The sequence below is a fragment of the Globicephala melas genome, chromosome 5, assembly GCF_963455315.2.
Source record: "Globicephala melas chromosome 5, mGloMel1.2, whole genome shotgun sequence".
In the NCBI taxonomy this organism is placed as follows: Eukaryota; Metazoa; Chordata; class Mammalia; order Artiodactyla; family Delphinidae; genus Globicephala; species Globicephala melas.
The window spans coordinates 98535981-98549721 of NC_083318.1; the positions used below are offsets into that span (position 1 = coordinate 98535981).

The following is a 13741-nucleotide window of genomic DNA, read 5'->3' on the forward strand; positions in this document are numbered from 1 at the left end:
AAGAGAAAAGCCACAAGCCCATCTACAAAGAGTAGATTCTTCCTCTTCCTTTCTTTTCCATTTCAAGCCTTCTCCTGGAGGCTTTGGAAAGAATAATACCAAGCCAAGCTTATGAATTAACAAGCATTATTAAGTGTCTACTCTGTGCTCAAAATTGTGTCAGGTGCTAGAGATACAGAAAAGTATATTCACTGTACAATTAAGAAGGCTTTATCTTTCATTTATTAAGAAGTTATTTGCTTCTGCAGAGCTGGAACTCATAACAATATTGAACTTGAGTGCATTCTAATTAAGAATTAGAGTAAACAAGAATTAGAGGCCCATATGAGGGTATTTCTCCAATGTAATTACTGTTTGCATTTTTTCCAAATGCTGACGTTAGCCCAAGTCTATTGATGTACTTTCCTTAATATTGTTGGTCTTTTAGAGCAAAAAGATAAAGTGGAATTCAAAATACCAAAGCTCAAATTATTCTCTGCAAGCACAGAGATGGAATAATAATGAACATCTCCTACTGAGACACTGTTCTAAGAATTTATGTGGATCCACCTATTCAATCCTTACCTCAGTTCCATAGGTTGATACCATTATTTGCCTCATTTTATACATGACACAAGTGAGGCACAGAGAGGCTGAGTGAGTGACCTTGGGCAAAGTTGTAGAGCTCATGGGTGGTGGAGCTGGGACTCCAGTCACAGACATTGGTCTCCAGAGTCTGTGCTCTTAACCCTGCACCATACTGCCTCTCAGGAGAGTAGGATGGGAAAATGCAACAATAAGAACCAAAACCAGCCAATAAGAGTTGAAAGAAGAGTGTATGGAATCCAGAATCACCCGTCCTTATCCCAAATATTGCAAATGAACACTGAGCCCATTCTCTGCTGGGGGAGTGAGAGGAGAAGTGGGAGGAAGGTGGGGAGGGGCTGTCTGTTTAAAGCAATACAACTTTCCTTCCTATAAATTGATGGCCTATGTTGGCACATACGATAAAAAGGATAGAACTTTGCAAATATGTATGTATCATCCTTTATCCAGCAGAGAGCCCTATGGCAAGTCAGCAAAACAGCACTCTGCCAAAAACAAACCTTCGTAGCTTCCAAAACAACTATTTAAAAAGTAAACAGCATTTAAATGTACTTGAAATGATACCCTTCACTGTGACTGCTCCAGAACATGGGACGCTGTCTTTCTCAGGGGGAACTGAAAATTTTCCTCGATGCTGACAGGGTTGATTTGGTCTTTGTGCCCTTTCTCAGGGCATGGGAAGAAGCAACCGTGACCTACGAGCCTGGAAATTCTGCCAAGAGGCCAAGAGTCATGGGAATCTGCCTAGCCGGCTGTGGAGGTCACTGAACGCCGTCTAGACATTAAGTCTTGGTCTTTAAAAGAGGAAGCCAGATATAATATAGTCTCAAAGGCTGAGGAACCAACTGTAAGTAAACATCTTAACCACTGATATTACAATCTTGGGCTGTGTTTACACAGAGACCCATTCATCAACATGGATGAAAAACTTCCAAAAGCCCATTACATTGTCTATTTTAATCACCTCTTCCTGAAGGAAAATTACCTTGCCTATGTGAGTGAAGCACAGCTATGTCTATTAAAAATTAAAACATCAACCAGTGGGCTAAGCAATTACATAAGCACGTGTTCTGCATATTCATACATCATTGGTAACTGTGGAGAAACCGAGTCAAAGCAAACAGTCAGATGGAAGAGAAGCACAGTCAACACAGTCACAAATAATCCCACAAATTACCACTGTCAACAGATGGATTTCCTTTAGGTTCGCACATATTCCCCAAACCAATACCTTTTAACATGATAAGGATACATTTCCTAAATGTACTATTTTTTTAAAGGTTGTCATTTATATGGGTTAAGATATCAGAAGTCCAAGGAGAAAGGACAGAGAGAGAAATGGAGCCCACCACACACACACACACACACACACACACACACACACACACACACACACACAAGGTACAATAAACAATCAAATGACAGCTGAATTTTTAAAATAAACTCTCCAACCTGAGAAACCTATTTATATGACTACTATTATATGGTTGGGAGTCTAGGTTACCATATGTAGATGGAATTTACAGCAGGATAAGGTAGGGCATTTCGATGTCAAACTGGAAAACCACTGCTTTTCATTTCCAAGTAATTTGTGAAATGGAAATTTCTAACCTTTGACCCATCTCTGGGATTCATCTTATCCCTGACCTTCACCCCATCCATCACCCTTACCTATCTGTCACCCCTTGCCTATCTCTGACCTGTGCCCCAGGGGTGGGGGCCAGGGTCAGAGTGAGGAACCTTGGAGAAGGGGTAAGGAGATCTGTTTTACATATAACTTCCAATTAAAATCCTGAAAGTTCAATAGTGCTAGGTCAGAATGTCCCCACACAAAACCTGCTGAGTCAAACACATCTGGGTCCAAGTATCTTGCACTGAGAGATGGAAAAGAATCAAGACACAAAAATATAAGTATCCATGAACATAAAACAGGTGGCAGGAGACATCACGAAGCACGCTTGAGGATCATTCCCTGTAGCTCGCCCACCCAATACATACTCTCCATGTGTCAACTCTAGTTAAAAACTGTGAGGTGAAGTGGTTAAGAGAGAGAAAATCAGAAGATCTGAATTAGGCCTTTCCTCTAAGAGTCTGCCTTGAGTTTAATATGTGCCCTAAAGCAAGTCATCTCATGTCTTGGCATATTCATTTTTCCTCTATAACATGTTAACAATAACAACTGCTTTGCAATAGGAGTTACTCAATAAATACTTATGAATGAATGAATGAATTTATGTATATTACCTAGATGTTTTTAGGTTTTCCAAATTATGGACAGAATTGGTCTTTGGCTGAAAATAAGAATAGGGTTCTTACAACTGTATAAGGTAGGAAGTAAGCCTTAGAATACTTGCTATCTTTGGCTAAGCTAAATATTTCAGTCCCCACCAGCTATCCATTAACAACTTATTTTAATGTAGAAATTACCTTTATAGTGAACACTGAATATAAAATATTCTTTTTTCAACTCCTATGAAAAGGAAAAAAAAAACAAACACTTTTTAGAACAAAATGGCCCCATAATATTATGCTAAGGGACAACCATGTATGTAGCAAATCCAGGCATTAAATAGACCTTTATTGAGATCTTACTACCTGTGGGGTATTTTTTATTATTCCTAACAGAATCAGTCATGGTTCCTCCCCTCTAAGAGCTGATAGTTTAGGGGGAAGCTGGACCCATAAATAAGGATTTAGAATCCAATAGCAGAGGAGGTGACAAACACTAAAAGCAATGACTCTGAGGTCAGAGAGCCTGGATTCACATCCTGACTGCAACAACTTCTACTGGAGTTTCCTCCAGCAAGTTCTTCACCTGTCAATGGCAGTAATACTATTACCTACCTGTGAGGGCCAATATAAAAATCAAATGAGATAATCCATGCAAAGCATTTCTCACAGGGCTGCGAACATGGTAAACATTTGACAAGTTGTGTGGTTGTTGTTAGGTTATACTTGGAGTTGGTACAAAATGTTATGAACCCAGCAAGGAGGTAAAACCACTCATCTTTCCTGGAGAAACCAAGAAAAGTCTTTTAAAAATGCTTGAAAAGAAAGTGACAAAGGGAGGGGTCCCCCCACAGAAGAGTAAGTTTTCCAAGCATATGAGAGGGCAGAAGGGCATTCTAGCAGTCTGCTCCAGGCCTCCAGACCCCAGCACCTAGAAAAACATCAGGGGATGTGGCTAAAGATAACGGGGATGATTGACCAAGTGATGCAGAGTTTGGGGGCTATTTTGAAGAAAAACTGAAATCCCTCAGATGTTTTTAAGTAAGGGTTTGACACACACGGCTGTGTTTCTTGCTTGTCTTCTGGAAAGTAACCCTGGCAGTGTTTTGGAAAATGGAGTGAAGAAGGGAAAACTTGGTATAAGGAAAGAGCGAGCAGGGAGTTGTTACAACCTTTCAAAGGATGGATGAGGAAGCAAGGAAAGAGATGATGGAGAGATTCTAGAAACATTTCAAGGTGGAGTTGATGGGATTTGATAGCTAGTTGGATGTGGGAAGGAAAGGAAAGGGAGGAGTCCTGGATGACACCAAGGTTTCCAGTTTGGAATGGTGAAGCCATTCACTGAAGTGGTGAATATAAGAGAAGAAAAAGAAAGGTCAGGATGGGAGAGACTATGTGGACAAGATCTGCTTACTAGTTAGTCAGCAACACAGATCTAGGCCTCAGAAGAGATCATGAATACTTGGGACAGATTTGAGAGTGATTTTCTTAAAAAAGGCCTTATTTGTACAGGCAAGATTGCCCGGACATTGCTGATCATGTGAATGGCAATATCTAAGCAAAATATGAGGGGGAATATCTGTAGATTCCATCCTGTTGAAATAGTATAGCTGTGCAGACTCAAAGCCGGTTGAATAACCATCCCACCTCCCCACACAAAAACAGAAAATAAAGTAGATTAATTGACCAGAGTCATGTAGTGGCATGTCCCCATTCTGGCTCCCTGCTTCTATAATTCTTACCTACATGAGTTCTATCTTTTCTTCCTCAGGCTCAGTAGTTGTGGCGCACAGGCTTAGTTGCTCCACAGCATGTGGGATCTTCCTGGACCAGGGCTCGAACCTGTGTCCCCTGCATTATCAGGCGGATTCTTAACCACTGGGCCACCAGGGAAGCCCTAACTTATCTTAATTGATCAAAATTTTTTAAATGAATAAACATAACGGCCTGCATCCATACTAAAAGAATCATTTACATAAATATAAAAGAGATTCATGTTTTAATACCAGCTCATGTAAAAATGTCTTAAGGGCTCATCGAAGGACATTAAGCTTCACGTGGTCAAGAGAAGGATATGGCTTTTAAATAGAAACTCGTGCCATCTTATAGTGTATTAGTAGAATGTTAGTGCTGCACTCAAGAATGCCTACAGCTTATCCTTTCATCATAGACCATGGCTTCTGCAGTGCCTGCCATACACAAAGTTTGTAAACACAGCTTCCTGAATGAAGAGTAAAAAGCACAATTCTTGACATTGGTTACAAAAACTATGCCCCCCCCCAAAAAAGGATAACCTGGTCTAGAAGCCATAATAATAATAGCTAATATAGCATTTCTATGTGTTGGGCACTGTTCTAAGCACTTTATGTATGTTAACTCATCTACCTCATGAGGTATGCCTCATGAGGTATGTACAACTATTATCCCCATTCTACAGATGATAAAAGTGAGGCACAAATAGGTTATGTCACCAACCCAAAGTCACGTAAGTAACAAGTGGCAGAGCCATTTTTTGAAACCAGACAGCCAGCTCCCAGCAGCCATGCTTTTGGAAATCAATCATTATCAATGTCCTATCAGAAATAAAGAAGAAAAGTAAATAGCCCTGCAATGGGGTGGGAAGAAGATTCAGAAGAAAGTGTATTAACTGGCTTCACACTGAAATCGGTAGGCAGAAATCAAAAGGAGGCAGATACTGGCTCAGTAAAAGGAAGAACTAACTTTCTAATCCTTTGTCTCACTAGAGAACAGGTAGGGTCATTAAGTTCCCCGTCAGTAGAATATTCAAGTGGAAGCTAGAGGTCCATTTATAAATTATATCGATGGCAGTCCCACTGTGGGAAAAGGGGGAGACTAGAGAACCCCTAAAGTCCTTTTGTTCTCTAAGCTCTATAATTTTAAGAATTCCACATGGACTTTGCTCTCAGGGAGCTGAGAGCAAGACAAACACAGCAGAATTCAATCAAGATGGAGACTTAACAGGCAATAAAACAACGATCAAGATAATGAAACGATGGCATTCAGAACAGTGGGCCTTCACACCACCTTTAAAGATGAAGTTCCCCGCTACCTATTTCCATATCAAGCAAATTCAGAAACGGAAACAGCCCAGCAAACAATGTCATGGTGTCAAATCCTTAGAAATGCCAAGTAACTAATATATCAGGCACAGGTCAACTCTTTATGCACCTGGTTTTCCATATCAATAGATAGCATCAAAGAATTTATTTGAGTTTTCAGACTGTGAAATCGCTTCTTTCCCCTCCAGAAGGAGAAGATCTAGTTAAACCCGAGATTAAAGAGGCGGATAAAAGTGCCCCCTGGACTGCAAAGGCCAGGAATTAGACACGCTGCTGCTGCTCTAGCAGGCAGTCCTCAGACATGATCCATTACAGGACGGCTTCCATCAGATGCCAGCGAGGCTAATCCTTTTGCAAAGCATGACAGCTTCTCAAACTTGACTCTGGTGAATCCAAACCAGATTTTTATGCTATATGATCAGCTTTCCAAATACAAAATCATTTTTATATTGTTTTGGGTTTAGGTTTATTAGATTTAAATTTGCAAACAAAGATAGAGATGCCTGCAATGCAGCTTGCCCTGAACTCCCTTGATGCTCACCTTGCAGAATAAAATATCAGATAATAGCGAGATAGAAATATATGGAAACAGAGCTTCTTTAGCAGAAAAGGTTGTCAAACAATAACAGAGTTTGCCACAGCCTTAAAGCGAACCATTCAAATTTCCATCTCTGAGGAAAGAAGACTACAATATGTCAGCAGAACATTCTCATTGATACCATAGCTTTTTCAACCGAATGTCATCAATTCTGAAGCTTTTTATTACTCTGACAGCAGGCTGCAATTCCTGGAGGCTGACTTACCTTTTTGCAGTCACTAGCCAGTGTGCTGAGATTGGTGGTCTGCAAAACAAGAAGGTGGGAGACACATTAGAACTGGCAAAGTGTAATGCTATTGACCCTGCCCCCATGCATCTCCAATCCAAGGTGGGTACCACCTCCTGTGACCCCACTGATTTCTCTGGATTTTAAAGTATCTGCCCTTCACTGCTCCCACTGCCACCCCCTCCAAGTCAGAACATTCATTATGGGCCAACGATGATCCAGTGAAGTAAAGACTCTTATTTACCTTTATTTCACAGATAAAGGACCACAGCACAATTAGGTTAATTGTCATACCTAGGAAATAGCTAGATCCGGAATGAAAATGAAGCAGTCTGACTCAAAAACCCACCTTATCAACCACACACGGCACTCCCTTTATCTTGAAGAGATATGTGCAAATTGTCAAATGCCAAAATCTTTCAAATGACACCTGTAAATAGCCTGAGTGATGGAGTGGAGCTTCTCCCCATCCATGAGGTATGTGAGTCTGAACAGCAGTATCAGGGTTCTTGCTGTCTCATCCCCAGTCCCCTTAGCTCCCTCATTCTCCCTGTGATTGACTTTTTACAGTTGTGTGAATATTTTCTTGGCCTCATGAGCCACTAAAAAGGCACTTTGGCATTCAAGGCCAGTTGGGATTTACATGCAAGTTTGTTCCTTTTGGACTATGCTATGAAGAGTTCAATGGACATAATGGTATTAAATTTTTTTCAGTAACATTTTCTACTTTTTAATTACAAAACTAATATATATTCTTAATGAGCCAATCCCCTTTCTAACCTATTCTTCTGAGGTAACCAATAGTAAAAATTTGTATTCATCCTTCCACATTTTCTCTATTTTTATGCAAATGCATGTATATGTTAATTGTGTGTTTTATATTACACAGGTACATAAAGAAGTTTCTTCTTTCTTGAGATCATACCATCCTACTAAGGCTATATTATCAACATCTTTCCAGTCAGTTCACGTAGACTGACTCATTCTTCTTAATAGCTGTATAACATTCCATAATATGGATATACCATACTTTATGTATGCTTTCCTTTATTGGTAGATATTTGATGGTTTCCAGAATTTTATTCTTTTGTTTTTGCTTTGCAATAAATATTCTTTTTTATATATGCCATATATGTATACATATGTATGTGTGTATATATGCATGTACATATGTGGTATGTATATATATGTGTGTGTATATATATATATACATACAGTGTATATGTATATATGTGTGTGTGTGTATATATACATACAGTGTATATGTATATATATGTGTGTGTGTATATATACATACCGTGTATATGTATATATATGTGTATATATATATATACATACACTGATAATTTTATTTTGGTTGAATAGAGTCAAAAGAACTAAAAGAAATGTATAACAGAGACTTTGGTATGGCTCAAAGATCTAATGTATATAATCTTTCTCCCACTTTCTCCTCATATAACATAAAAATATTTGTCAACCCATCTAGGGTTTTGATTTGTTTTCAGACATAAAAATATTTGTCAACCCATCTAGGGTTTTGATTTGATTTGTTTTCAGTAAAAAAAAGTTAAGAATCTGCGCCAGCACATATTCTGGCCCAAAATAATACGCAGTATTAAAGGACAGAAAACACAGACATGGATAAACATACAAAAAAAGTATCTTTAATGAAGAAAAATTAAGTTTAAGGTTTACGTTGGGTGTGATCTTTAAATTTGGATTGCTGGCGTTTTTATTTTTGTTGTGTTTGTGAAGGAAGGGGTACATATTCAGAAAGTTTGAATTAAAAGGGGAAAAGAGAAAGGAAGAGAGAATTTTGGTGATGGGAAAAAAAGAGGAAAAGCCAAAGTCAAGATTGAGCCAGTAAGGAGAGAGAGAACAGCCAAAGAAGCAAACAGCTCACACATGTTACACTGAAACACCCCACCTACAATCTTCCCCCCAAATATCTTCCCCATGACCTTTTGTCATCTTTACGCGTTTGTAACCTTTTGTCATTTTTACGTGTTTGTACACTGAGCCCTGTATCATGAGACTGACCTCAGTGTTCACTCAGATTTCTGCTCCAGGGAGGGAAAGACCCAGCAAGACTTGGACATTGCTGTAGCCGCATTACCTAGCCCAGTGCCTGGCACACACAAAAAACAGTTCCCACTAAATATGCACTCGATGGGAAAATGCCAAAAAAAAAAAAAAAAAAAAAAAGACTGCAGCCCTTATCCCAAAACACTGTTTTGGAAGCACAGCGCTGGAAAAGCAGACTCACACGTCATAGCATTACAAAGTGAAACCAAGGGAGAGACACAAAAGGCTCCTGAATAGTAGTAAAATACATTTCCTCTCTATTTAGCATATACCTATTGTCTAGTATCCACTTGGTTTGGCTAAATCAATTTTTCAGCGTTGGGCCTATGAACACTTCTGACTGGATAATTCTTGTTGTGGTACTGAGCACCGTAGAATGTTTTGCAGCATCCCTGGCCTCTACCCACCAGATGCCAGTAGCACACCTCCCTCCCCACGTCAGTCACGACAACAAAAAATGTCTCCAGACATTGCCAAATGTCCCCTGGGAGGTGGGGGGCTGGCAGAATCACCCCCAGTTGAGAACAACAGGTCTAAACTCTAAAGGAGCTAGTTATGGAAATGACTGTGATTCCCTGACTAGTGCAACTAAATTTTTTCCAGGAAACAGAAGTCTAATGGTGGGAATTTCTCTTCCAGCTCCTGATTTCAAGTCTCACTCTCTGTCCTAAATGGCAATATAATAAAACACTAGGGGAGAAACAAATCCCAGCTACTGAAGACTCCGTGTGGTTGCCCACGTGGGCGCAACTTGAGCGATTCTAGTTGTTTTTTTGTTTTTTTTTGTTTTTTTTTTTGGTGGTACGCGGGTCTCTCACTGCTGTGGCTTCTCCCGTTGCGGAGCAAAGGCTCCGGACGCGCAGGCTCAGCGGCCATGGCTCACGGGCCCAGCCGCTCCGCGGCATGTGGGATCTTCCCGGACCGGGGCACGAACCCGCGTCCCCTGCATCGGCAGGCGGACTCTCAACCACTTGCGCCACCAGGGAAGCCCTAATTGCATTTTTAACTAAGCTTAAGATACATCACTGGGGAGAGTAAATTAATGAACACGTCTAAGAATTCAGACATTAGCCCCAGGGGAAATGATCTTCGAAATTAAACAATACCATTCAACCTTCAAAAACAGTCTCAGGTAACCTGAGAAACATGTTTGGGGGAGAAATGAGAGTCAGAGATGGGTGAAATTGACTTCACTAAAAAAAATTAACACAGGTAGTTACATTTGTAGCAAGGAACCACTTGAGCCAAAGGACAAACATACAGTGAAATCTCAGGACGTGGAATGAGTGTGAAAGAGGTATAGCAAAGGTCAAAGAGAGTCCATATCCTTAATTTGGCCATTTTCTAAGGGGACTGTACTTATACGCTTGGTCAGTCTCATTTCGTTCCGTCGAAAGTCTTTTGCTGGCATTCCAATTTCCTAATTGCAGGTACTGTGAATGACTTTGAGTGGGCTTTCTAAACCTTCCAATAATATGTTCACTTTAATTACGGAAAATGAAAGACTCAAAACATGGTGACTTACCCATGCTGTGACCTTCTTGATTGTTGCATCAATATTTTTCTACTAAAGAGGTAACTCCTAATGGGTCCCCTCCACCAAAGTTTGCCTGATGCTGCGTTTGTCACAATGAAGCACAATGACTTTTTTAGAGCACTGACTTCTAAGGCTGCTGGCAGGGCGACCAGCATGGGGTGTACGGTATTATACATGGACAGTTATAGCAATTTCCCAAAATGAATCTAGAAAGGTGAGGCCCCACTGTTATCCATTTTTATACTGATGCCTGAAATTTCACTTATTAGAGCTCTGTGTTTAGCATGAGGCTTTGAATCATAATAGACAAACCCTCGAGGGATGCTAGGGTGTTAAGAGTCACCGCAAAGAGGAAAGTTGGAAATTTCAAGTATTATATTTGTTGGTCTGTTACACCTTAGAGAGAATGAATTTATTCATTCCCTTTCCTACAAGCAGAATCTTCTTGTCTTCCATTAATTTCAAAAGCAGATTTTGATAGGAAAAAAATGAAGACTTAGATCATGACACTCAATGAGATGGAAAAGATCACACAGGTCGCAGGGTGGTCTCCTTAACAAGCAGCCTGTGAGATGGAGATTAGCAGGCAGGATGTTTATTAGGGCGTGCTCTGGGATCTCCACTTGGAGAGGGGAAGGGAAGGGTGCAGGACTGAGCAGAGGGAGATGGGCTGCGGTGCAAGTTCAACAAAGGTCTCAGCAAACCCAATGGGGAACTCTGAAGCTGGATTAGATTTATCTTAAACTGGGACAAGGGAAAGGGCTGCCCGGGGAAGGGGGCAGACCCTAGGCATAATGCCTTTGTTCAGCCAAGGGCAATTTCCCGAAAGGGCTGACAGCTGTGGGCAGCGTGCTAGAAGGTCTGTGTGAAGCACTGCTCTGTCCACTACAACACACCTTAATTTTTTTTTCTTTTTATTGAAGTATAATTTACAATGTTGTGTTAGTTTCAGGTGTACAGCAAGTGATTCAGTTATACATATACATATATGTCTTTTTCTTCAGATTCTTTTCCCTTATAGGTTATTACAAAATATTGAGTATAGCTGCCTGTGCTATACAGCAGGTCCTTGTTGGTTATCTATTTATTTATTTATTTTTAACATCTTTATTTGAGTATAATTGCTTTACAATGGTGTGTTAGTTTCTGCTTTATAACAAAGTGAATCAGTTATACATATGCATATGTTCCCACATCTCTTCCCTCTTGTGTCTCCCTCCCTCCCACCCTCCCTATCCCACCCCTCTAGGTGGTCACAAACCACCGAGCTGATCTTCCTGTGCTATGTGGCTGCTTCCACTAGCTGTCTATTTTACGTTTGGTAGTGTATATACGTCCATGCCACTTTCTCACTTTGTCCCAGCTTACCCTTCCCCCTCCCCATATCCTCAAGTCCACTCTCTAGTAGGTCTGTGTCTTTATTCCCGTCTTGCCCCTAGGTTCTTCACGAACTTTTTGTTTTTCTTAGATTCCATATATGTGTGTTAGTGTACGGTATTTGTTTTTCTCTTTCTGACTTACTTCACTCTGTATAGCGGTCTCTAGGTCCATCCACCTCACTACAAATAACTCAGTTTCATTCCTTTTTATGGCTGAGTAATATTCCATTGTATATATGTGCCACATCTTCTTTATCCATTCATCTGTTGATGGACACTTAGGTTGCTTCCATGTCCTGGCTATTGTAAATAGAGCTGCGATGAACATTGGGGTACATGACTCTTTTTGAATTATGGTTTTCTCAGGGTGTATGTCCAGTAGTGGGATTGCTGGCTGGTATGGTAGTTCTATTTTTAGTTTTTTAAGGAACCTCCATTCTGTTCTCTATAGTGGCTGTATCAATTTTCATTCCCACCAACAGTGCAAGAGGGTTCCCTTTTCTCCACACCCTCTCCAGCATTTATTGTTTGTAGATTTTTTGATGATGGCCATTCTGACCAGTGTGAGATGATATCTCATTGTAGTTTTGATTTGCATTTCTCTAATGATTAGTGATGTTGAGCATTCTTTCATGTGTTTGTTGGCAATCTGTATAATCTTCTTTGGAGAAGTGTCTATTTAGGTCTTCTGCCGATTTTTGGATAGGGTTGTTTGTTTTTTTATATTGAGCTGCATGAGCTGCTTGTAAATTTTGGAGATTAATCCTTTGGCAGTTGCTTCATTTGCAAATATTTTCTCCCATTCTGAGGGTTGTCTTTTGGAATACACTTTAACTTGACACACTTTTGCCAAGGGTAGATACTGCCTATGGCTGATGTGCTCTAGTTGAATGTGACCCCTTATTAGAACTTATATGTTTGCTGTTCTTTTATGATGAAGTCGTTGGACAGTTAGACAAATGGACCACTTGCTCAGGAGTCTAGGCATTTAACGCTTGTCTCTTCTTAATAGGAGACAAGCTTATTAACTCTGTGAGCTTAAAACAGATTGCTAGCCTGGCGGTCTTGAATTCTTCATTATGAAATGAGGAAACCCCTATTCATTTCCTTTTAGGTCATGAGAGCCCTGGCTAACTTGAAGAAAATGGGCTGGATCTTATCAGGCACATTGTTTGGAAATCAGTGAGTATAGTGCCTACTTCTTTCCTCTATCCTCTGAGGACAGAACATCTGGCTGAATAACATGGTCAGCTCTTTATTATCTACAGAGGCAGAGAGAGTTTTTCAGGGAATTCACAAAAGCATAACTTATAAAATGTCTTTATATTCAACTTTGAGACAGATATAAATTAAATATTGACAGATATATATCAAATATTTATATTTATATATTATATATTAAGTATATTTATATATTATTTATTAAGATATATATCTTATATATATCTATGTATATATAAAATAATGGTTCATTTAGAAGACTGAGGTGCTTAAACGTGTCTTCCTTAAATTAACATTAAGAATCGTTTGCAGAAATATTCCAAGTGGGCCAAAGCAACCCAGAAGGAAGAGTGACTTGGGACAAACAACCGAGACTGATAAGGCCTTGGTAAGACAACCTAGACAGAAGACCAGTGATCAGTGGTTCATCCAGTCCAGCCTACAAAAAGAGACTTCTAGAAGGGCAGCTGCTTACCTGATTCTCACTGGTGGGTGTGTTTTGCAAAGTGACTGAGCACTGAAAAGAGACTCCATATGTTCTATACTCCTTTTTAAGGGAGAGTTTACCTCTGAGAGTTATTACAATGTTGTTTCATTCCCACTAAATTAGGTTTAGAAAAAGAACAGAAATAGATATACTCTGCCTCTACTGAGCCAACTTCTGCCATGTAATGTCTATAACTAAGATTCATGTTTTTAAAACAGCCAACATATAACACTTATTCGATTAAATTGGAACAAAGTTGGGGGCAAACAAAGAGCATTGCTTAAGTATTGGATTATAAAAATTAAGGAATTCAG

The 13741-nt window shown here is 39.8% G+C and overlaps 1 protein-coding gene across 5 annotated transcripts in view; it reads right to left on the minus strand.

Moving 5' to 3' along the window:
* Window positions 1–13741, minus strand: part of RASGEF1B (RasGEF domain family member 1B) — a 590923-nt gene that overhangs the window by 349366 nt on the left and 227816 nt on the right. For all 5 annotated transcript variants that reach the window (XM_060299540.2, XM_060299539.2, XM_060299544.1 and 2 more), the window contains one exon: window positions 6698–6736. In XM_060299540.2, the coding sequence (XP_060155523.1) occupies window positions 6698–6736 (39 nt within the window). Of the gene's footprint in view, window positions 1–6697; window positions 6737–13741 lie in introns of those variants that run through there.